Source organism: Petaurus breviceps, unplaced genomic scaffold (genome assembly GCF_028583685.1).
Source record: "Petaurus breviceps papuanus isolate PSGF00001 unplaced genomic scaffold, PetGlider_PUasm1.0 178, whole genome shotgun sequence".
Lineage (NCBI taxonomy): Eukaryota > Metazoa > Chordata > Mammalia > Diprotodontia > Petauridae > Petaurus > Petaurus breviceps.
This window is the reverse complement of record NW_027185777.1, coordinates 6,451,841-6,477,169: the sequence shown is the minus strand read 5'-3', so window position 1 is coordinate 6,477,169 and position 25,329 is coordinate 6,451,841. Positions and strand designations below refer to the sequence as shown.

The following is a 25,329-nucleotide window of genomic DNA, read 5'->3' as shown; positions in this document are numbered from 1 at the left end:
TCCCCTTGAGGGTCAGAGTTTCAAAATCACCTGATTTCTGACCTTTGGGTAAAAGAACAATTTTAATTAAATAAATATTAAATATACAAAGAATGTTCCCTATACTTCTTTCCCTTTTACTTTCCTGGACCTTTTGCAGTCTGACTTCTACCTCTACCGCTTTGCTGAAAGGGCACTAAAAATATCACTGCTAATCCCCTTATTGTCACATCCTATGGCTTTTGGTCAGGCCTTATATTCCATGATCCCTGTACAGCATTGGATCAAGTCACTCCCACATCTGTGCAGGATTTGTAAATCCTACTCTGCCCCCAGATCACTACTCATGTGAACTCAAGCAAATTTCCTTATCTGTTACATAAAGTTGCTAAACTAAGATGCCCTCTGAGGCTGATTCAAGTTCTAAATAATTTCTGATTCTATGGTGTTCCTAGAGGAAGATCCACATTTTATACAAATTGGCTGACCTGGGACATTTTAGCACTGAAGGCAACTTCTAAGACATAAAAGGAGGTGTTTATTTGTACAGATAGAAGGAATTTCCCCAACCTAGTGTTCCCAATATCAAAGAATTACAGCTCCAGTTCCTGTCCTGTCCCTATGGTGATCCTACTCCCATTCTTCTGGCTAATCTCCTACTCTCCTGCTTTCTTTTTCTTGTTCCTCCCTCCTCTTTCCAAACCCCTAAGTGAACTATTTTGCATGGTTTTGTCCTTGACCCAATCTCCTTTCCTCTCTACATATACACTTTCTCCCTTGACTATCTCATTCACCCTCATGGCTTCCACAATTACCCCAATGCAGATGACTACAGATGTCTAGCTCTGACCTCAGCTTTGAGCTCAAAGTCCACTTCTCCAGGTACATCAGGACGTCTTCACCCCATGGCACTGTCAAAACTCCAAATGTCTAATACTGAGCTTCATTCTCTTCCCCTAGGCCTGCTGCTTCTGCTTTCTGATTCCATTATTTACGCCAGTAGCAACAAAGTCCATTTTGACCCCAAACCAAAACCTTAGGGTTATCTCTGTCCCTCCTATCTAACTGGTTACCAAACTCTGTTGGTTCTATCCTAACAAATCCTGCCTTTTACCCACTGAAAATGTAACCTTTTCTCTGAAGCTTTCTCAAACTCTCACTCCCCTCTTGCCTTAGTCAGTAATAACCTTTCCCCTCTTGAACATTCATAAATCACCTTATTGTGCACGTCTCTAATATACATACAGAACCAGAGTATTTAGAGTTAAAAGGGATCTTAGAGGTAATTTAGTTCAACTTAATCTTTCTGCAGATAGGGAATCTGAGGCTCAGAGATGAGAAGGGACTTTTTTTTTGCCACTATGAAAAATGCTTTAATGGTGTTATCTGTACATGTGTATCCTGTCAAAGAACAGGAAAACAGCAAGTGCAGAATGCAACAAGACACAAACATCAGAAAACCACATTTGTGAGTGAATAAAAAGAGTTCATCCAGCTTCCAGCACAATTTACAGAGTAAGTGATGCACAGCTTCACACCACCTCCTCCTCAGCCTCCCTCCTCCTTAGCTGTGGCATCCTGATATTGCTAATACTCAGAAACCAAATAATTCATGTTGCTTTCTCCTTCATTGAATTTCCTTTCATCCATGCCCTCTCCAGTACACCAGTGTAAGAAAGCCTTTCTGGGAAACATGGCCATAAACTGCCTAGGAATGTGCTTAAAGAGCTCTCAGAAGGCAGTACAGCTCCCAATGAAGGTGGCAGACATTTTCAGGACCCTCCCCACCCCATATGTCACAAACAGCTACTAGCAAATTGCTGGGAATCCATTCAACAAAGTCACTGCTCTTAATTTGAACATTGAGCATTTGCTCATCTATCTCTTTCATGAACATACAGCCTCTGAACGTGGCTGCCACTGTAAGACAGCACCCATGCCGTAGGTCACAAGCAGCTGTCGTGATCTTTGCATCAAATATCTGCTGGGTGGGCTCTGGCACAAAGACTGGTACTGCTGGCTCCCATGGCTACCAGTGGAGCAAAGCCAGGCATAAAGGAGTGCAGACAGGGTTGGTCACTGCCAGCTTAAGCAGGTCAGCATTAAGCTGCTCTGGGAAACATATGCAGGTGCTGACACCAGATGGTTCAGGTCAACATATGTGGGAGTGGTCAGTTTCAGCGTTCTGAAACAGATGCCATAGAGGGCATCATCATCAATACAACAGGTTTCATCTGTGTTTCCTACAAGCTGGCTTACTGAGAGGGGTGCATTGTAGGGATCTACCACAGTGTATACTATATATAGATATATACACACTACATATATGAATGTATTTGTGAATATGCACACACATATAGATAGGTGTAGTGAATTGAACTAAAAGTTGCCTGACAGAAATAGGAAGCTTCATCACAAGGAAGGAAAGACGCTCTGTACTCTATGTCATCTTGTTAAGATGGAAACTTTGACCGATTTTGAGGAAGTGCCCAGGCCAGCCATCCTTCATTCCCTCCTATCTCTGCTGGATGACTTGGCCAGTCTTCATGACAATGCCTGGGATGCCTCCTCACCCTGGAAGAACCTTCCAGCCCTGAAGCCTCCTGCTCCCTGGGAAACATAAGCAGGTGGTGACTCCACTCATGGTTGCTGCCAAAATATGTGGGAGTGGTCAGTTTCAGGGTCAGTTCTTCCTGGAAGAAGGTGCTTACACTTTGAGGAAGTAAATTCACCATAAGCTGGGCAATGAGCGAGCATCTGCTGAATATTTATTGACTCAACAATGGATACTGAGAAATTATCTGAGAGCAAGGAGGATTTTTGACCACCTTTCACATTAGCATCCTGCAGGTGATACCAATTTTTTTTATTTTGTAAACCACAAATAATACAATGATAAATTACTAACCTTCTATTGAATGATGAAAACTTTTACCCCATTTTGCAAAATGGGCAGATCCACCTCCTGCCCATGGGAAGCAAATCAGCTTAAAAGCCGCACCAGGGTGTGGGTATAAGCAGCTCACAACATGTCCTGTCCTAGGGGAGATCATTAAAATACATTAATTATCAAAGAAATCAAGATATTCCTTGTTTGTTGAACAAATCATCTCATATTGATCCAATTTCCCAGTAGGAGGGTCTAAAGTACAAAGTACCCTCTTGCATCCTGACCCAGGTGCTACTGCCCACAGAAGCCAGCTCAGCCCCATCCCCTGTTGTGGCTTGGTTCTCAGCCCAAATGCCTGGAATATTATCCCCTCCCCATCTTCTTAGACTCCCTGCTTTCCTTCAAAGTTTAGTGCAGAGAACACCTCTTACAAGGGGCCATTTCTGATTCCACCAGCAGCTAGGGTTTTCTTCCAAAGTGCTCCATGTTTATTCTGTTTTTACTTAGACTGCAAACTCTGCAAAGGCAAGGATTAGTTCTGTTTTTGTCTTTTTATCTCCAGCAAGTGGTAGGTAGGTGGCGCCATAGGGCGCAGCATGCTGGGCCTGAAATCAGGAAGACCTGAGATTAAATCAGGCTTCAGATAATTATTAGGTGTGTGACCCTGGGCAAGTCATTTAAACTTTGTTTCCCTCAGTTTCCTCATCTGTAAAATGGGGATGATAATAGCAACTACCTCCCCGGGGGTTGTTGTAAGGATCAAATGAGATATGTACACACTGCATGGCACGGTGCCTGGCACATTATACACTAATATAAATGGTAGCTATTATTATCATGCTGTAGGCCCTTAATAATTGTGGTTTACTTATTGATTAACATTAATTAAAAAAATCATCATCACAATTTCAAGCTTTCTTTTTCAAGCAGAGGGCATCCCACATCTCCCCCACCCCAAAATTAATTTGAGAGCAATAAATGAATCAGAGCACATGTACATTTTAAAGTCTATCTTTTTTAAAATGAAATCATTATAGACTCTCGCTGATTTATTTCCAGACTTAAAAGGCAGTGAAGTCAGAATCGGGTTGACTCTCGCCTCCAACATCTACTAGTTGATTGTGTGATGATGACCAAATCCCTTCATTTCCATGGGTCTCAGCCTCTTCATCTCTCACATGGGGATAGCACCTACAGCCCCTACATCATAGTTGTTGTAACACTAAAATGAGATGCATACATACTAGTTATTGTTATTATTAATAGCAGTTATTAACATTTGTTATTTTCTTATTATTGTCTCCCAGTGCTAAATGAATTAAGACGGGGTTTTGCCCATTTCCAGTTGGATCTAAATCCAAGTTTAACACAAATTACTAAACTAAATATTTGAATTTCCTGAATTGTGGCCTTTAGACCATGGGATAATATTCCTAGGAAAGGGCAAAACAACATATGGTTGTTTTCTCTTTAAGTCAGGAGATTCTACTTTTATCTGTAAATGGCATTTTAGCTCTTCTACCATTGATTTAAAGGGAACCAAAGCTGTCAGTTCCTAGGACTCCTGGTTGCTCTTACCCACTGTTGCCAGCCCATCACAGTAGTATATTAGGACACATTGGATATCAGTGCAATTCAGTTCTGTAGAGACTGCTTCATTAATCCCATTTCTATCTCTAGAACCTAACACAGTGTCTGGTACATAGAAAGTGCTTAACAAAAACCAGTAGACTCATTGATTGAGTTCAGTTCTGTGTAGCAAACATTTATTAAGTGCCTACTATGTAACAGGTATTATGCTAGGTGCTGAACATATTAAGAAAAAAAAGCAACCCTTGCCCTCAAGGAGCTTATATTTTACTAGAATAATATCAATTTGTTCAACAAGCATTTTGCCCACCTAACTAGGATCAAATATAAACTCCTCTTCTTGGCATTTAAAGAGCTTTACAAACTGGCCCCAATCTACCTTTCCAGGACTTATATATGACTCCCCTTCACACACTTTAAAGTCAAACTTTCCTCACTGTTTCTCATTCACAGCACTCCATTTCACATCCCAGTGCATTTAAATTCTTGGCCTGTACTCTCTCTTTGTCTCTATCTTTTAGAACATTAAATTTCCTCTAAGGTTGGGCTCAAGCACCACCTTCTACGTGGGGCCTTTCCTGACTCCCCCAGTTATTAGTGCCTTTTCCTGAAAAATTAATAATATTGATAATATCTGGGAAAAAGGAAATTGAGGAATAGGGTGCCCTTCTCCATTCCCTAACCTTCCTCCCCTGTCCCCCAACACACCACATACTCTGTGACCCAATGATATGGGCTTGCACAATGGAACTCTATCTCCTGATTCTGGGCATTTTTACTTGCTCTTCCCCAGGCCTGGAAGGATCTCCCTTCCCATCTTGACCTCCCAACTTTCTTGGCTTCCATCAAGTCTTAGGTAAAGTCCCATGTTCTGCAAGAAACCTTTCCTGATATTTCCCTTTTTTTTTTTTTTTTAAGCAATCAGGGTTAAGTAACTTGCTCAAGGTTATAGGGCCAGTTATTTCTGGGTGTGGTGCTAAGTATCTGAGCCCAGATTTGATCCCCAGGTCATCCTGACACTGGAGCCAGTGCTCTTACTCTCTGTGCTACCTGGCTGCCCCCCTGATATTTCTTAATACTAATGCCTTCCTTCTGTTGATAATTTCCCACTTATCCTGTATATATCTTATTTATACGTATCTGTGGGTATTTTATTTGTACATATCTGCATATATATCTTGTTGTATATGTACATATATATGTATATGTTGTTGAGTCATTTCAGTCATGTCTGATTCTTTGAGACCCCATTAGGGTTTTTCTTGGCACAGATACTGGAGTGGTTTGCCATTTCCTTCTCCAGCTCATTTGACAAATGAGGAAACTGAGGTAAACAGGGTGAAGTGGCTTGCCCAGGGTCAAAAAGCTAGTAAGTGTTGGAGGCCAGATTTGAACTCATAAGGATGAGTACTTTATCCAGTGTGCCACCTAGTTACCCCTTACACATAATAGAGGCTTAATAAATGTTTGTCAATCTGGATAGGATTGGATTAAATATATTGAGTCTTACCCTTACCCTAGTTCCTTTATTGAGTACTCTTATCATCTTTGAAACTGTTTAACCATTTACTTTCAAAAATCAATTCAAATGATAACATTTCACATAAAGTAAACACATTTTAGGTCATCGTATAATACCCTGAACTGCTCAACGTGACTCCTTGGCACAGAATGTTGCCTCAAGATCATTTATATCTGTCATTGCCATCTAGAAGAAAAAGTGCCATTGGAGTAACTGATGTGGAAATGCTTTGTTACATCTCAAAAAAAGAACAAGCAATATAATGAGCACAAGGAGATCTTTACTCATAATGGTGACCTACTCTGTTTTCTCAACTGATTTGCTGCTCGCCATGCTGTGCAGAATTTGTGGTCTTGCCTACGTGGTACAGCAAAGAGTGTTTTTTGTCTCTCTCACTTAAATGCCACTCAAATGCCACTGAAGATGGAAAACTGTTCTGGATGCTCTTACCATGGCTTCAACACCTACAAAAATAAGAAACAAGTTAGAAACTACATGAAAAGTATTTTTTCATAGCTGTCTTTTGTTTTGCTATGACCTTCATTTCTAATTATATATATATATCCCTTTGTCCTCCCCTAGAGAGTTTTATGCCCTGTAATGGGGGGGGGGGGAAGGGGAAATGGCATTTCAGCTAAACTAACATAACCAATTATGAAGTTTGACAATATATGTAATGTTTCACACCCATAGTCCTCCACCTCTTTATTTCCTCCTCTCTTCTTCAGGGCCAAGCTTGAACATCATAATTATACAACATCCAGTTTCTTTTTTTGTTTGTTTTGTTTGTTCTCCAAGCACATTCTTGGAGTCATTGTGTACATTGTTTTCCTGGTTCTTATTGATTTTAGTCTGCATAAGTTCATATAAGACTTTTCCCTCTCCTACTCTCTTGCCTGCCATCCCATGATGTCACTAATAGACATATATATCCCAAGGAAGTCAATTGTGTAAATCCTCCCATTCTGAAAGCTACCTATTGTATCTATTGGCTTTTAATATTATTATCTGACTGAAAATTCTTAGATGTGTGTATGGAGAAAGGGAACTATAAAACTTTCCAAGTTCCAGGGTGTTGAGAGACTGACAGAGGTGCTGTAGGTCAAGTCAAAGGTACACATGGTGATGCTGCTTTTTATATTTAGAAAGTCAGATATTTTCCAGCCCTTCCTCTTTTTTTTTTAAAAGCAATTGGGGTTAAGTAACTTGCTCAACGTTACACAGCCAGTTATTTCTGGGTGTGGTGTTGAGTATCTGAGCCTGGATATGATCCATGTCATCCCGACGCTGGAGCCGGTGCTGTTACTCGCTGAGTCACCTGGCCGCCCCATCCTTTCCTCTTTATGTTATTCTTTTTTCTTTGGAAAAGCTCCCATAATTAATGTTGTCATTGCAACTAGATGCCATTTTCCCCCAAGGCTCAACTCTACGCAACTAAAACAACTAGCTGAACAACTCAACAACTATTCACAGCTTCCTCTCCACTAGAACAAGTGAACCTAGAACTTCAGATGAGTCAGAGAGCAACAAGAATTCTGCTCCTGTCTTGGTCAAGTTCACTATTCTTTGTGAGGAAAACTCCAGAGTCCCTCCATTAACCTATTTCATCTCAGATCATTCTGGTAAGGATAGATGAAATGCTAACTGTTAGGGAAACATCAGGAAAAGATATTCAAGCCCTAAGCTGTGGTTAGTGAAATTTTTCTACTTAAGGTAAAAATTCTTGGGACTGTAATTTACTATTTTTTTGAGCTTTGATTACAGGGATAGTTGATTAATATTCATGAAGCCAATAGTAGAAAATGCCATGTACTGCAGTATGAGAACAGCTAAAGGTGGATGGATATCTGTGCCTGGGAAAAGTTTTGGGGGTGACTTTGGCATGGCCCAAGGTAGGGTCCTCCTGACTCTATTTCCCCAATGTGTTATTTCCTTTCTGAAAAGGATATTTCCCCACCTGGTTAATCTTGAACCTTGCTTTTTTTTTTTTTAAGCAATTAGGGTTAAGTAACTTGCTCAAGGTTACACGGCCAGGTGTTTCTGGGTGGGTGCTGGGGCCGGTGCTCTTAGGCCACCTGGCCACCCCTTGAACCTTGCTTTTGATACTATGTGACTACATGATTGGCTGCCATATATGACTCACGCCTGGAATCAAACAGAGCTAAAGGAGTATTTCCTCCTATTACATTGTTGTAACTATATCCCTCTTTTTCCTTTTATAGCAAATTTCTATAATTAGGAAGTTTTTAAGTAAAATACTAAATATTAAATAACAGATTGATACTGGAACATCTCTGAGTTACTATAGTAGGATGCAAGTATGAACATTTTACAATTTTAACCTGTATTTGTGGTCAAATTATAATATAGAGATGATATTCTCCTAAGGGGGAAATTATTAGACAATGTAATAAGACACAATATAATATAAAGGTTTTCTAAATAAATTGAATAGTAAATTTTGAGAAAGCAACAGGATTATATAGTTGGCTTTCAAATTTGTCTATCATGGAAATTCAGGTTTTGAGTATGTTTTAGTAATAAGTGAATAGAGTCAGGAGGACCTGAGTTCAAATCCAGTCTCAGGCACTTAACACAAAACTAGCCATGTGACCTTGGGCAAGTCACTTAACCCCAACTGCCCTGCCCTCCCCCCTCCCAAAAAGCAAAAAAAAAAATTTACACATAAATTGTATGAATTTTATGAAAATGTATATAAAGAGAGTGAAATTATTTTTCCATTATTAAAGTATTTGTCTGATATTTTTTAAAAGGCAGGAGAGTTCATTTTATGGCTGGACCCTCATAAGTTTTTTAAAGATTCTTTTATTAGGTACAGGATTTAGGTAAGGATAGAAACAGCAAAATGGTATATGAACTGAAATTCTCTAAAGTTTCAAAATTAGAGAAACAAATTTAGATGATATTACTAGCAGAATTATCTAGGAACCTCTAGATTTGGAACCAGAGAAGGATAACACCCTTTTAGAGCTATCCTAAGAATAAGCATATTGTCCAAGAAAAGATATCTAGGAACCAGATGACTACATGAGATATATGGGACTCAAAATGTGCTGGTTAAATGGATATTGAGAATGGGTTACTAAAATACAAGGAAACTTGATTTTAGTTATGTTTAAATCTTCTTGGTTACCCTGGTGACATGTAAATCTCCATTCTCAGAACTAGTCCATTGTGAGACCTCTAACTAGTTTGATCTGTACTTGACTTAATGTAATTATGCAATTATAGGAATTGTGAGAAAACTTTATTGCATTATTTGAACCTAGCTCTGTGTTGTTGGGAAACTGGGTCACCTCTGGGGGTTTAGAGATCCTTAACCAGGGACCTATGCTATGCTGACCAGAAACTCAGATTCAAGGAATTTTCTCTAGGGGTTCCTACCAGGTCTTTCAGATTACTCTCCCAGCTGCCAAACCTGTGGGTGTGGACTCCTGAATAATCTGAAGAAAATCTCTGCTCCTGAGTGGATCACAGAACCCTCCAGGGACCTGAAGGTTTGTCTCATATGGACCCAGAAGTAGCCAACATCCAGATGGGACAACTGTCCCAAGATTCTGGATGAGGGCTGAGCATACTGTCCTAGTTTTTCCTCCTTTTCTCTTTTGTTACGTGCCCAGTCAGCAAGGCCCTGATTCAAGAATGTGTTGGCATTTTTTTTTCCCTCTACGGTCTTGGCCTCCTTCTCTTTTATGCTTGCAAGCAAACAATGGCTAGACAAGAATTATTCAACTCAACATCTTGTCCTGGCGCAGCTGACCTCTTGTTGCATCTTGGCTTATACCTGCCTCTCCTTTATTGGTCAGAAGGGCAAGGGTTCTTTCAGACCCCCTCCCTTTGGCCAATAGGAGGAAATATCAAGATACTATTAGGAAATACTCTGTTTTCCAAAGCCAAGGCACAGGCAAGGTATGCCTTGAGCTTGCCATAACAACAATCCTTTGCACTCACCTTCTGGAACTGATGGTCCATGATCTTGGGCAAGCACCAACAGGCTGGGATGTGAAGCCCTGCGGTGAGTGGACGTTTTGTCACTAGATAGCCTTGCCTCACTATTACTGTTATGTCTCAGTACTGTTGCTACATTACACTGTTTGTCTCTTTGTCTAGCCATAGATATATAAACCAAGATTCAGCTCCACTAAAGCAGGTCCCTCCACTGGGGCAGGGCCCTGGCATGTGTGTCTAATTTGCCCCCTTGCTTGTAAACTGTTTCCTTCACTTTGAAATTAAACTTCTGTTTGATTCCTGACTCTCCTGTCTCTAGCCTGCTCTGTTCAGCTCTCACCATCCACAGTTAGAGACCAGTTCACTCTAATTGCCAATCCTCACAGCAACCCTGGGAAGTGCCTATTTTATAGTTGAGGAATGCAAAAGCAGATAAGAGAAACATAAAAAGCACCTGTTTTAGGGGCAGCCAGGTGGCTCAGCGAGTAAGAGCACTGGCTCCAATGACCTGGGGATCAAATCTGGGCTCAGATACTTAGCACCACACCCAGAAATAACTGGCCCTGTAACCTTGAGCAAGTTACTTAACCCCGATTGCTTTAAAAAAAAAAAAAGCAACTGTTTTCTAGTAAACCAGATATTAAAATATTTGTAAAAATATAAAACAATTCCACTCTTCTCATTATTTTTTGAAAATATAATTATTTTGGGGGCAGAGCCAAGATGGCGGTGTAGAAGCACAACCTTCCCGCAGCTCCTGCTTCCACCCTCCCTAATCCATGTAAAAAAAATCCATGACTCTAAACAAACTTTGGAGCTGCAGAACCCACAAAATGACACAGAGAAGCTAACCTCCCACTGTGGACAGCCTGTCAGGCCGGCAGGAATCCAGCTCAGCGCTCTGGGAGCTGAGCCCAGCTCCACACCGAGGCTTTAGCCCCAGGGCAGGCCTGACCAGCTGCCGGCCAGAGGGACTCCACATCAGCAGCAGCTGTGGCCGTTTCCAGATTTATCTACACATAGATGTGAAGGACAAAGTGAGAGGTCAGTGCAGTCTGGATTTTGGTACCAGTAAGTGGGAGTGAGTGGCTTTTACCCCCAGGGAGAAAAGCCACTGAGATGCGGGCACAGCCAGCCAGCAGCATGTGGCGGCTTCAGCTCTTGGCCTGCAGAGTGTAGGGGGACCAAGCATCAGTCTGAGGGGTAATCACTCTTGCTTTAACCTGCTTGGATCTGGATTGCAGTCTAGGGGGAGGTCCTGGGGTGTGTGTCCAGCTTGCCAGAACGTGTGAGACCTCAGAAACGGTACCCATCTAATACCTCCGGCAGCTGAGAAAACCCCAGCATTGGGATGAAAGCTCCCCTGTCTGGTGGCAGAATCCTACTGTGGCAAAACACCCAAAAATCAAGTAATTGAGTGGCAAAATGAGCAGGCAAAGGAAACAAAGCAGACAGAAGATTCCAACAATACACTCCTATTTTGGGGACAAAAAGGAGCAAAGCATGGAGCAGGAGGAAGACAGTGAAGACAGAACTGCACCAAAAGCTTCAAAGAAAAATATAAGCTGGTTACAGGCCATAGAGGACCTTAAGAAGGATTTTGAAAACCAAATAAGAGAAGTGGAGGAAAAATTGGGAAGAGAAATGAGAACAATACAAGAAAATTATGAAATGAGAGTCAACAGCCTGGCTGAGGAAAATAATACCTTAAAAAACAGACTGACTCAAATGGCAAAGGAGGCCCAAAAAGGCAATGAGGAGAAGAATGCCTTAAAAAGGCTAATTTGCCAGAGGGAAAAAGAATCTCAAAAACTCAATGAGAAGAATCATTGCTTCAGAATTAGATTGGAGCAAATGGAAGCTAATGACTTTAAGAGAAATCAAGATGCTGTTAAACAAATCCAAACAAATGAAAGAATAGAAGGCAATGTGAAATATCTCATTGGGAAAACCACTGACCTGGAAAATAGATCCAGGAGAGATAATTTAAAAATTATTGGACTGCCTGAAAGCCATGACCAAAGTAAGAACCTAGAAATCATCCTCCAGGAAGTTCTCAAAGAAAACTGCCCTGATGTTTTAGTACTAGAGGGCAAAATAGAGGTTGAAAGAATCCACCGATCACCTCCTGAAAAAGATCCCCAAAAGAAAACTCCTAGGAATATTATAGCCAAGTTCTGGAATTCCCAGATTAAGGAGAGAATATTACAAGCAGCCAGGAAGAAACAATTTGAATATTGTGGAAACACAATCAGGATAACCCAGGATCTGACAGCTTCTACACTGAGGGATCGAAGGGCTTGGAATATGATATTCCGGAGGGCAAAGGAGCTAGGATTAAAACCAAGAGTCACCTACACAGCAAAACTGAGTATCATGTTTCAGGGGGAAATATGGTCATTCAATGGAATAGAGGACTTTCAAGCATTCTTGCTGAAAAAACCAGAGTTGAATAGAAAATTTGACATTCAGATACAAGAAGCATGAGAAGGTAAACAGGGAAAAGGAATCATAAGGAACTTATCAAAGTTGAACTATTAACATTCCTACATGGAAAAACAATAATTTTAACTTATGAAACTTTTCTCAGTAGTTGAAGGGATTAGAAATATATGTGTGTGTGTGTGTGTGTGTGTTTGTGTGTGTATGTCTATATATGAGGGTATATGGGCATATGAATACATATGTGGATGTGTGTATATATGTTTACAGGTATACATAGATAGAGGGCACAGGACCAATTTAACAGGAAGGAATGATACTTAAAAGGTGAAATTAAGAGGTGAGAGGAATATAATGAGAGGAGATGGGGAGAGACAGATTGGGGTAAACTATCTCATACAGAAGAGGCAAGGGAAAATGGTTACAATGGAGGGGAAGAATAGGAAGGCAAAAGGGAATGGATCAACCTTATTCCCATTGAATTTGACTTGAGGAGGGAGTGAAATACACACTAAATAGGGTATCTCACCCTCCAGGAGTATAGGGGTGGAAGGGGATGAGAGGGGGGATGATAGAAGGGAGAGCAGGCTGGGGGAGAAGGAAGTTGGAAGCACCCACTTTGGAAAAGGGATGGGATCAAAGTAGAGAAGAGAACAAGTGGGAGGTGGGATAGGAGGGAGGGAAATATAGTTAGTCTTTTACAATATATCTACTATGTTATTGTTTTGCATTAGCCACATATGTACAACCTATACTGAACTGCTTATCTTCCCAGTAAGGGTGGGTGACGAGGAAGGAAGGGAATGAATCTGGAATTCAAAGTTTTAAAATTAAATATTCAAATATATATGTATATATGTGTGTGTATATACATATATATACTATTATTAATAACATCTTATATGTAATTGGGAAATAAGATATACAGGCACTGAGGCATAGAGATCCACTGGAAAAATAAAAAGGGGTACGGGAGAAAATATGGGAGAGAGCAGATTGGAGGAGGGGATATCCTGTGGGACTGCTATTTTGGGGCAGTGGGTAGGGGAAAAACGGGGAGAAAATTTGTAACTCAAAATCTGGCAGAAACAGATGATGTAAATCAGAAGTTAATAAAGCATTAAAAAAAGAAAATATAATTATTTTTAATCTAAAATGTTATCTTAACATATTCATTATTATTTTAAATATTTTAAAAATTATAGATTTTACTTTCTAATATGATAAATATTTATATATAAAGCCCTCATAGACAAAAGCTCTTTGGAGTCCTCAATAATTTTCAAGAGTGTGAAAGGCTGGGGCAGCTAGGTGGCACAGTGAATGGAACACCAGCCCTGGAGTCAGGAGGACCTGAGTTCAAATTCGGCCTCAGACACTAAACACTTACTAGCCGTGTGACCTTGGACAAGTTGCTTAATCCCAATTGCCCTCCAAAAAGAAAAAAAAAAAGAGAGAGAGAGAGAGTGTGTGTGAAAAGCTGCCAAAAAGTTCAAGACTTACTGCTCTGGGAGATTAAATGATTTACCGAATGATCATACAAATAGCAATTATCATAGGTGGAAATTTGAACCCAACCCCTCAGATTACAGAGTTAGGGCTCTTTCTACTATAGCATGCATAGTGTCCTCATTTTACAGATGAAGAAACTGGGGTCCAGGTAAGTTGTGACTTACATAATGATCACCTAAGTATCAATTGTCATAGGTGAGTTCTCAATCCAGTCCCTCAGACCCTAGAGTCATTGCTTTTTCTTTATTATTATGCTTCTGACAAAATATCATTTTTTACCTTCACTCTATTACTTCTAGCTGGTGTTTTGCTCAAGTGGCATACTATATGTATTTCCTAAGGAGTTTGTCATTCTATTTGGTTGGATGGCATTCTCAGAGTCAATCTCTAATTTTGCTCCAAAATATTTTAAAACAATGATCACAGACATTTCCTAAAAGCATTCTTGCCCTTAAGCCAATGCCATTCCCCTTAGCCTGCATGGCTGCTATTATGGGGAATGATTTTAAAATTCTTATAATTCTGTTCAGGTGATATGGAAGATACAGCATGAAAACCAAAGTCAGGAAGACCTGAATTCAAATCCAGCCTCAGAAACTTATTAGCTATGTGACCCTAGGCAATTAACCTCTTTCTGCCTCAGTTTCCTCACCTATTCTCACAGTTATGGTAATATTTTAAGGTACTTTGCAAACCTTAAAGCACTATGTAAATGCCAGTTGCTCAGTCAGTAAACATTTATTAAGTATCTACGTGCCAGGCACTGCACTAAAGGCTAGGCATACAAAGAAAGGTAAAAGATAGTTCCTTCCCTCAGTGAACTCACAATCTAACAGGAGAGATAATAAGCAAACAGATATGTATAAATAGGCTACATACAGGAAAAATAGAAAATAACTAAAAGAAGGAAGGTACTAGAATTGAGAGCATTTGGGAAAGGTTTCCTGCAGAAGATGGGGTTTGGAGGTGGAAATGAGGAGAGAGAGGAGTCCAGGGATGGGGAACAGCCAGTGAATTCCCAAAGGCAAGAGAATGAATGTCTTGTTCAAGGAAAAGAAAGGGGACCAGCATCAATGGATGGCAGAGTATCCAATGTCAAGGAGTAAAGATGTAAGAAGACTGGAAAAGTGCAGTGGGGCTAAGTTATTTGAGAGAGAAAGAGCTTTGAATTTCAAACAAGATTTTATTTAGTCATGAAAGTAATAGGGAGCCACTGGAGCTAGCTGAGTAGGGGTGACCTTCATATGTTGCCATTGGAAGAAGAAGAAAAAAGAAACGGTGGCTGAAAATCACGTAAAACAGCTGACAACCCCAAATGGGTATTAACTTAAGTGCCAGAAGTCATCAAGAAACTTGCTTCAAGTTGCCATTGAAAACACAACCCTTTTGTCAGGCTGCCTCCAAAAACGTCTACAGAAAGTAAAAGCAGTGTGGACAAACTGGCTGGCTAGAAGAAGCCAGCAGAGCAGTGAGCCATGGGAGGGGGTTAAGGACTGGAGAGGCAAAGCCCAGGTACTGCCTTATCACACACTGCCTGTGTGAGCTGCGGCAAATGTGCCTCGGCACCTTACCTAAAGATGTTTTCTCGTTCTGTCATATCCAACTCTTCCATGACTGCATTTGGGGTTTTCTTGGCAAATGCTGGAGTGCTTTGCCATTTCCTTCTCCAGTTCATTTTACAGATGAGGAAACTGAGGCAGACAGGGTTAAGTGACTTGCCCAGGGTCACATAGCTGATAGGTGTATAAGGCCAGATTTGAACTCAGGAAGATGAGTCTTCTTGACTCGAAGCCCAGCACTCTATTCACTGTGCCACCTGTGTATTACAATTCCCTAAACTATACCTATGGAAGGAATTTCCTGACCACTCACTCCCTATACTAATGAAATTACAGGTCTAGACAAAATAAAAATGGCATTTGCCTTTTTATTCTTGTTTCTTATGCTTTCTCTTCCCTCACTCCCTATTTTAGTCCTTGCCTGCTAGCTGCTCTATCCTCCTTTGCACAGTATGTCCCCTACATCTATGATGCTGTTCTTAGTTTCTTTGAATCCCTATCTTCCTTCAAGGAACAGCACCGGAGCCAATTCCTACACGAGGCTTTTTCTAACCACCCCAGTTTCAAAGGCTCTCTTCATGAAATTACTTTGTATTTACATCTCTGTACTAATCTCCCATGGTACAAAAACCAGGTAAACAAATATCCCTAGGGGAATGGGAGAGCAGTGGGTGCCAAGAATCCTGGTTCCTATTACAGTTTTCTTCCATTCCAGCATGGAATGACAATTGGACCTTTTCTAAAAGGACCAAGCTTCCCCAGAGGAGCCCGGACATCCCAGGAAAGGAATATAAGCTGAAAAACAATGATACTTCTAAAGAGGAAAATTTCTAACGTTTTGATGGTCACAGCATGTGCAGTTATCTACATGTTAGATATAAGGTTATATACACACATACATACATAGAAATATACACACATAGATATATAATGCACATATATACATACACATACGTGTGTATATATAAATATATATCATATTCAGAGCACACATACACAAGCACAGGCCAAGTACAGTTTTTAAATTAAGTACACAATGATAGGATGGAAATTTAACAAAGAACATTGTGAACTGTGGAAGAAATACATTGGTTAGTATTATGCCATCATATTTGAAACTTTATTAATACTTTTTCTCAGATTGGAATGTGCTGCTGAAAAATGTTGCATCTTCTCAGAAGAATGAGTGCTACTTGAGACCATTTTAATCTTTGTGCCTTCAATGACTAGTCTAGTGTCTCCCATATAGGAGGTATTTAATAAATGGTAATTGAATTGAATTTTAAAAGCAGGTGTTTTGCATGTGAGCAGGGAGTGCACTCCTGGAGAGAGGCTTTAACTGAGGAGGCATGATTCTCTGACAGGCGTACTAGCAGGCACTGGCCGCTCACCCATGGAAGGTATAGAATGTCACATCTGAGGAGCTATCCTTGGAGACTGGGACATAGGACTATGAAAGGACCACATACATCTCTCAGCAGCTGATAAACAGGATTAGAGAAGCACCAAGTCCATAGGACCCTGGCCATGGGTTTGATGGGCTTGACTATATGTGCCCCATGGTAGGTGGCTGGTACAGGGTTTTGATCCCTGGAACATCAAGATGGATAGAGTGAAGAAGATGGTAGTGAATCAAGGGGCTTCGTCCCATTTTTGGGGGGTGCTTGCTCCCACTGATTGGTACACTTGATGGACTGTCAGTCAAGGACAACTGGGCCAAACTTTGATGGGATTACCTTGATGTCCTCATCACCAACTACTGTATCTGTCCAACTATGCAGTTGTCAGTTTCTATCTTAATCCCCTTATCTACAGTTTGACTTTTGTCCAGTGTATTGCTGCTGTCTGGAACACCTACCTATCCTGGCAGTCACATCAGTCTTGAGTTATCATCCCCGCCCCCCAACACACACACCCAGGAGCTATATCTCTTGACTCTGGGATGGGTTCAGGTGTCTTCAGAGCAGTCTCAGACAGTTTTTAGGATGCCAAACCACTGGACAGAGAGGACTTCTGGGATGGAACACTGAAATGAGTCAATCCCCCCTGTGAAATGTAATCAGTACAGCCTTGCAGGTAGTTTTAGAAAATAAAAACTGATGTATCTTGCTTCCTTTGCTACCATTATATGCTTAATTCTCTGCTCATCTCTTCCTAACCTATCTTCCTCCAAGTTTGGCTAGACCCTTAATTCATCCTAGACCTTCAAAGATACCTCTACCTTAACTAAATGGCAGTGATAATTGATGTGGTTTGTGGCTCTAGACACAGTACAGTTCCAACAGAAACTTAATCAAAGACCTGTGATGCTATTCGGCATTCCACCCCAACCTTTCCTTCTCTCTGACTGAGTGAAAAATTCAGCCAGGCTGAAGTCAGAGCTCAACACCTATCCCTCTTTTCCCACCCTTCTTCCCTGGCTTAAGACTAAAAGAATCAGCTAGGCTAGGGGAAAAAAATCAGATGTTCTTCAAGAAAAATTTGGGGCACAGCTGTCAACTCTGGACTATCTGGCATGTGGATTCAAATTAATCCAACTTGATTCAATTCAACAAAAACTTAGTAGGTATAAAATGTAAGCAGAGCAGCATGTGGAGTATTAACAGAGGCATAATGTTTAGGTAAGATAAGGTCCCTTCCTTTATGGAGCATCCAGTAGAGTAGAAAGATATGACACATTCATTTTTTTTAAAAAAAAACTTATAAAAATGCAATGAGAGGTAGTAGAAAGTGGACTGGACTTGGAGGCAATTCAAGTTGACATGTATTTGTTAAGTCTCTACCACAGGCCTGTACAACATACAGCTGACAGGCTGCTTGTGTCCTACCAAAGTGGCCTGTGGGCCCTATGTTGTGCAGGCCTGTTCTAATATATACAGGACATTGTTAGGTTTGGATCTGAATCTTGGCTCTGTTAGGCAATAAAGACATACCATCTTTCTAACCTTGGTTAAATTACTTTGACTCAAGCTTTGTTTCCTTATCCTTAAAATGAGGGTATTAGATTGTACCTTTGGACAGGAAGCTGCTACCTGCCTGGCAAATGCAGATGAATAAGCTAGCCTCACCTTAATAAAAGGCAGGAAATCTGCTGTAAATAAATATTGCCTTGCTCAGGAAGCCCCAAATGACAAATAAAAGTAATAACAGACAGACTGTCACAAGGGTTATCAATAAGAATGACAAAGGACTGAGATCTTGACTTTCAGAAAAGAAAGAACACCTACTTTGATATTGGAAGATGTGGGTTCTGATCCTTCCTGTGTGACCTTGGTCAACTCATTTAACCTTTCTGGGCCTCAGTTTCCTCATCTGTAAGATGACTGGATGAGATAGCTTCTGACATTCTATCTCTAGATGTATGATCTTATTAATTAATTTAAACATAGGAGGCAGGGGGAATTTCACAGTGCTATATAATACATGGTGCTTACTTTTCTGGTATCCAATTTATTATTTTATTTATTCAACTTACTATTATACGGTTTCCTAAATATAAAGATAAGAATGCTAAATGAGTGCCTCACCACTCTCTTGGCTTTAAGTGAAAATGAAGTGTTTCATGAAAAAATGGAAGAAGGGTGTCAAGAAAAAACAAAGGGAAAAAAGAACTGTCTGGCAGATGGGGATCTTAACCTTTGTTAAGAAGTTAGAAAAGAGAACAAAGTGACCCAGAGGCAAGACGGAAAAAGAAAGAACATTAAACCCTTAGCACCAAGTAAGTGATATATGCTCTTGCTAAAGAGGAAGAAGATGGATGGAGTTTTCAGGAAGAAGCAGCTGCTTGTCTTCTAGGTATAAGTAAATTATTTTTTAAAAAAAAAGAATGACCCTTGACAGTTTATTTGTTTATGGCATAAGTCTATTTGTTGAGTAAAGTATGCCTTGATAAGTTCACTTATCTGGGGTCACAAATCTGCTCAGAATTCTAAGAGAAGCAACTTTTGAAGTTCAATCTGACTCAGACTTCTGAAATAGCACATGTTCATTTGAATGTGACAAGCTGTAGAATCCTGGAGTGAAGATTGACAAATTTTTTATATCATAGTATGTTATTTTATATCAAATATTTATTTATGGTATATATTTATTTTGTTATATAATAATTCTAGTATATTATATATTTGCAACATAACTGTTCTATGATTATGCTACAAATGTGATTTGCCTGATCATACAGAAAAGATAAGATTCAGTTGCTAATCATAAGGGTGGAATCATTTACAGAGTAGAACTAGAGTTTGAACTTACAAAGATAAGAGAAGTGAAAGGACAGATTTCATAATTATTTTAAAGAAACTGTAACTCTATTTCTGCATAATGCATTGCTATCTGTTTTTGCTGACAGGTAAAGGTGAAGAAAAATTTTGCAAAGAAGTATGTTTTGGAGAGAATTTTGCTAACTTTAAGATAAAGGTAATCATCTCTTCCTAAAAGAACATAACACTACTTCAATTGAATTCATAAAAATACGTTTATTACATACCTACTATGTGCCAGGCACTGAGCTGAGCTGAAGTATGGCATCAGCAAAACCCAAAGATGGAAATGATGGATACAACAATTGCTGTTGAGGAATAAATCCAGTTGAGTACTAGAACAGCTTTGAAGCAGAGAATCAGAAAAGTAGCTCAGAGGATCACCTAGCTTGGCTGAGACATTGTGCCCAGTGAGGTGTTAGGCACATCATGTGTTAATTCAATGTATCAGTGGAATTACCTATTCAACACAAGTAGCAATGTTAATCAAGGAATGTTGATGGACATGCCCTGATATAGAAAGAAGCCACCAAGTTTACAGATCCAGAGCTATGAGTTACGCTGAGCAAACACACTTTCCTTACTTACTTGCCCCCTTGGTAAGCATTTGTAAGTATAAATCCATTCTCCCTGCAAGATACTAACTGCATTGGTGGAAAAGCATGACCCAAGTTTATGTATGGAGTATATGTATGTATGTATGTACATTTGTACATATGGTGTGCATGTATGGAGTCATGTATTCATTATTCCTCTGAATGCCTTAAGGTAGTACCTGGGGTGTTATTATTATTGCTTTTTCCTTGTTGTTTAGTAAATGGCTATGTTTAAGGTGGAACATGTCATCACTGTATTTCTATGTTTGCCTGAATAGAAACACAGCAGCAGGAGCTGGAGAGTTATAATAGTGGATAGGAGGAGTGGATCATCCACAATAGGCTCTGAGAAAATCTGAGCATACCACATGGTAGTCCTTCTCAGGGAACCCAGCCCTGTCAGTGTCAGGGCAAGTTGGGGTGAGTGATGCTGTCCAGAGAATGAATTTGGAGCCTTTGCTAGAGGCATGCCACATAGGCGTTATTCAAGAAATAATGACATGGATATATATCATCCATAAAATGGTCAGAGGAATAAGGATTGAGTAGTGGTTGTTATAAAAGTAGCTACTTAACATTAACACAAGAAAGATGTCTTCCTGGGGCATGTGTCCAGAATGAGACTAGGAGCCTTCTAAGACCTGTTGCATTTGATTATGATAATTTGCAGAGGCAAATAAAGTTAAAGGAGTATAGAGAACCTTACTAGGGATGATGAAATACAAGGAAGGAAAATAAAAGTTTAGGGCAGGGCTTCTTAAGACTTTGTGTTAGGGACACCTTTGGCAGGCTGGTGAAGCTAGGATTGTGATGCGTATGGATCCCTTCTCAGAATAATATTTTTAAATGCATCAAATAAAATACACAAGATTACAAAGGAAACCACTTATATTGAAATACAACTATCAGAGTGCATGTGCAGTTTCATGAGAAGTGTCTCAGTCCAGTAAAGTATGATTTCCCCTAATAACCTTGTGTAGCTATACACAAGGGACTGTATATAAGACAAAACAAAAAATCATGTTACAAGGTTCAAAGTACTCTTTGAATGGTTCAGGGGAGGGAGCAATTATTTTCAAAAAATACTTTAGATATGGGAATATTTAAAAACAGTGATCTGCCCAAGACATTGCCTTTATTACCAAGTCATTTTTCCCCCAAGAAATATTTCATAAGCAAGTAAATGAGGCTTATGTGGAAAGTCCCTTGAAGATGTAGTAAGTATCCTGTACTTTCTTAAAGTCCTCACAGTGCCTAACACAGTGTCTTAATAAATAAAAATAGATTTATTAATTGGTAAATATTTGTCAATGAATTGCTTGCAGCCTGCTGATTTAGGAGAGATCTATAGAAACTTATTCTGAGGCTCTTGTTGTCACTGCAAACACAGCTTCTGAGAACTGATTAAGTAGGACTAATCCTATTATGAAGTTCTGTTTCACTCTCCTGGGGGTTAGACAAAGTCCATCTGTTCCAGGGCCTATCCAGTGAGAGGTCACCTTTAAGGCATTTAAATTTGCTGTATTGCCAGGGGCCCAGGCCTGCTAAGGGTGTAGAACAGTCATGCAAAATGTGTTTATATGAAGGAGAGATCTGAATGTTATTTTGCCACACTTTTCCTTTCTCAAACCTCAAGTAAAATGATTCTTTTTAGAATATGCTGCATTGGCTTATTCTCATCACCAGCTAAACTCCATTTAGATAGTATACAGAAAACCATCCTTGTGGTTTAGGGTGAAACACTGCAATGCTGACAATCCACTTGGAATGGCTAATTCCTTCTGTGGAGGTTGGTGTGGGGGAGAGAATGGGTTTTAATCAATATTAAATGATGATGAAGAAATTATTTTATGCCTAAAATATTTCCAGTATTCTGTTAGGTACTCAGGAGCAGGTACAAAAAAAAAAGTATGGTCCCCATCTAAAATTAAGTTAAATTCTAGTTGGGAAGAAAGGAAATAAAAAATTTGATAAAAAAAACTTTTGTGGGTATGAAGTCAAGAATGCACAGCTTTCCAGAGGACTGCTGCTGTGAACATCTTCAAGATTCTGATTGCATAGTATAGTGAAATCTCTATTTACTAAGTAATAAGTTAAAGAAAAACATTCACAGAAATCAAAGTATAGCATTCACAATATTATGACATAACAACTGATCACTAAAATGGCCACATAGTTTTCACCAAAGTGGTCATATAGTTTTAAAAAAAGTACAATCATTTAGTAACTCAATTATTTAGTAAGTCCTTTATTTAAGCATCCTTAACAAGGCTTGCCTCCTTAATGGGCACAAAGTATAAAGGTCAAAGTTCTCCACCCCTAGGTCATATTGTCTTAATCTCTTTAATAAGAAAGTCTTCTTTCTTCTTAATTGGAGAAGTCCTTAACTCAATCATCTAAATGTAAAGGTCAAAGTTCTCCACCCCTAGGCCACAGTAAATCATGATCTTCTCAGTTTGCATTCACTACCCAAGGAAAGGTCTTTTCCACTTGACTGGAGGCAGGCTCTCAGCTTCCATGGTTCCTCTTCCATGGTCCCAGCTCCTGCCCAAATCTACCCAACTGTCACCTGCCATGGGCTGCTCAGTGTCCAGCACTTAGCATGATTCGGAGACGTGAATAGGAAATGACCAGGCCATGTGGGTAGTTCAAGGAAAAACGATGAACTCCATTTATTGATTCTTAGGACAAGGTTTTTATAGAGCAATGAGACAAAGGAAGGGGACTCAAGTATTCATATTATTATCTTAGTCTGTCATATCCTAGAAGTAGCATGGCAGTAAGGCCTTTTGTTCTCTAGGTGCCAGAAAGTCTTAGGACAATTCAGTTAACTCCTTTCATATGCAGTCACATTACAAAGGATGCTCGAGAGCTGGCTTCAAGGCCTGAAGCCAAAGCCGCATCATCAAGTACATCTGCATAGGAACTGACCACCTAAGAATTAAAATATTTTGGTTTTGAACAACTAAAGTCTTGGGGCACAGCCTGTTGGTCTCAGAACTCAAACAATATCCTTATAAGTGTAACCCATATCAAAAGACTCAGGAGCTAACTTGACAAAAAGTCCCTTCTCAAAGAGGTCTTTGATATTCAGGTCCACTGATATTAAGGTAATTATCTGAAGTCCTGGCTCAGGCCTCTTTGGCTCCCAACAGTCACCTGAGTCCAAAGGCAGACAGCTCTCAGTTCCTTTCCCAGATCCTTGGGCAGTTCCTGTTCCATATTGAAGCTGACACTGTCTAGTCCACCTCAAGTCCTTCACAGTTTCTGTTCCTGGGAAGACAAAGCTTAACAAAGCCACAATAACATTCATTCACATTGCTGGCATTCTCATCAATTCACTTTCTGCCTGTGAAATCAACATAGACTCAACAACAAGGTCTGAGAAATAACACAAATCATCATATAGTCCCAGGGCCTCTGAAAACATCAGTAAAACCCTCCTCTAGGATTTCTGTAAAGATACAACAAGAAAATCCTTGTTCAGGGCTTCTGAACCAGCAGTAAGGTCCCAGGGCTTCTGTAACAACAGCAACATCCTCTATCAACAGACGAATCTGCCAAAGTGATATCAAAACAGACAGACAAAGTACTGGCACCACAGCCATGCTTCCTCCCAGTTCTCCTCTCTTCTCATTTCTCAGTTCTTCTCAATTTTCTTCTCAGTTCTCTCTTCTCAGTTCTTCTCAGTTCTCAGTTCAATTTTCAGTTCTCAGTTCTCCATTCTGCCACCACAAGTTCTGTTCTCCATTCTGTTCTCAATTCATAGCAGTTCTTAGAAGTTTTCAGGATCCTAGCAGTTCTCTCTCTCTCTCAGCAATTCTGGCTCTCTAACTTGGGCTTTTCCTTATATATGGTATTAGCTCCTCCCTGTTCCACCCCTTCCTGTTAAATCTGCAACTCTCTTCCACTGTGGGATTCACGAGTTCTGGATCTTAATACTTGATACAATCAAGAACTTGAAACAAGGTACTAATTACCTGTTTGATTGCCAATACAAGGGGGAGGGAAGATCTTCAAATCCCCATTACCATTACAGTGGGTAGTACATTTTATCTCTTTTTAGAAAGGTTTTGTGTACTGGGAATTAAATGGGACACAGATACATGTAGGTGTGTGTACATACACACACAACACATGTATACACACATATGCACAATGTATAACATGTCTGTATATAGACAGTATGAGATATATACATATATATATATATGTATATCACACATACACACACACACACACTCACTGTACTATAGGAAACTGGCCTTGGAGTCAAGAATGACCTAGGTTCAAATCCTTGAAACTCATTTCTTTGTGTCTTAAGGCAATTCTCTAATTTAGAAGAGTAGGAGTTCCTTACATCCATGAACTTATAGGTGTGGACTTTTAAAAATGTAGATTATATTGGATTTTCACACTGCCTCTGAAGCCCATACCTCTTTTTCATTTTCACTGTTTCGTCATTATCTTTGGCCAGGGATTCTGAACTTGGGAATCTAAACTTAAAAAATTTTTTTTAGTCTATGTACTTCGATATAATTGGTTTCCTTGTAATTGTATGCATTTTAAGTGTTTAAGAAAATTGTTCTGAGAAGGGCTTCATAGGCTTCACTCAACTGCCCCAGGGTGTCTATGACACAAAAAAAGAATGAGAACCCCTGATTTAGGTCCTCATTAGCTCAGGCATAAATGTTTATTATAACATTACTTGATTTTAAATAACAAAAAATCTATTAGATACTTTACAAGTACAGTCAGTTTGGGTATAACACTTTAAAAAACCCCACGAATTTGTTCTGACTTGATTGCTATATTGGGGAACAAATGAACCAATTGAGCATAACATGAATTTCACATTTGCTTAAACATGATTTCTTTCACTAATAACATTGGGTGATAATAGAAAATTGTACCCAGCTGAACAGTCAGGTCCAGTTGAACAGAGTTACATGGGAATACATACAATACACACATGCACACTCCTCAAACATCTACCAGCTACCTCAGTTCA

At 39.7% G+C, this 25,329-nt stretch overlaps 1 protein-coding gene and 2 pseudogenes across 3 annotated transcripts in view; 1 reads left to right on the top strand and 2 right to left on the bottom strand.

The window, feature by feature from the left end:
- The window catches only part of OLAH (oleoyl-ACP hydrolase), a 92,684-nt gene that overhangs the window by 16,741 nt on the left and 50,614 nt on the right, over window positions 1-25,329 (bottom strand). For all 3 annotated transcript variants that reach the window (XM_069086233.1, XM_069086235.1, XM_069086234.1), the window contains 2 exons: window positions 6,283-6,445; window positions 2,888-3,018 (listed from right to left, as the gene is read on the bottom strand). In XM_069086233.1, coding sequence (XP_068942334.1) covers window positions 2,888-3,018; window positions 6,283-6,314 — 163 coding nt within the window. In that variant the 5' untranslated portion in view covers window positions 6,315-6,445. The remainder of the gene's footprint in view (window positions 1-2,887; window positions 3,019-6,282; window positions 6,446-25,329) is intronic.
- Window positions 1,528-2,736, bottom strand: LOC138159811 (tubulin beta chain-like; annotated as a pseudogene).
- Window positions 16,813-17,348, top strand: LOC138159756 (protein Mpv17 pseudogene; annotated as a pseudogene).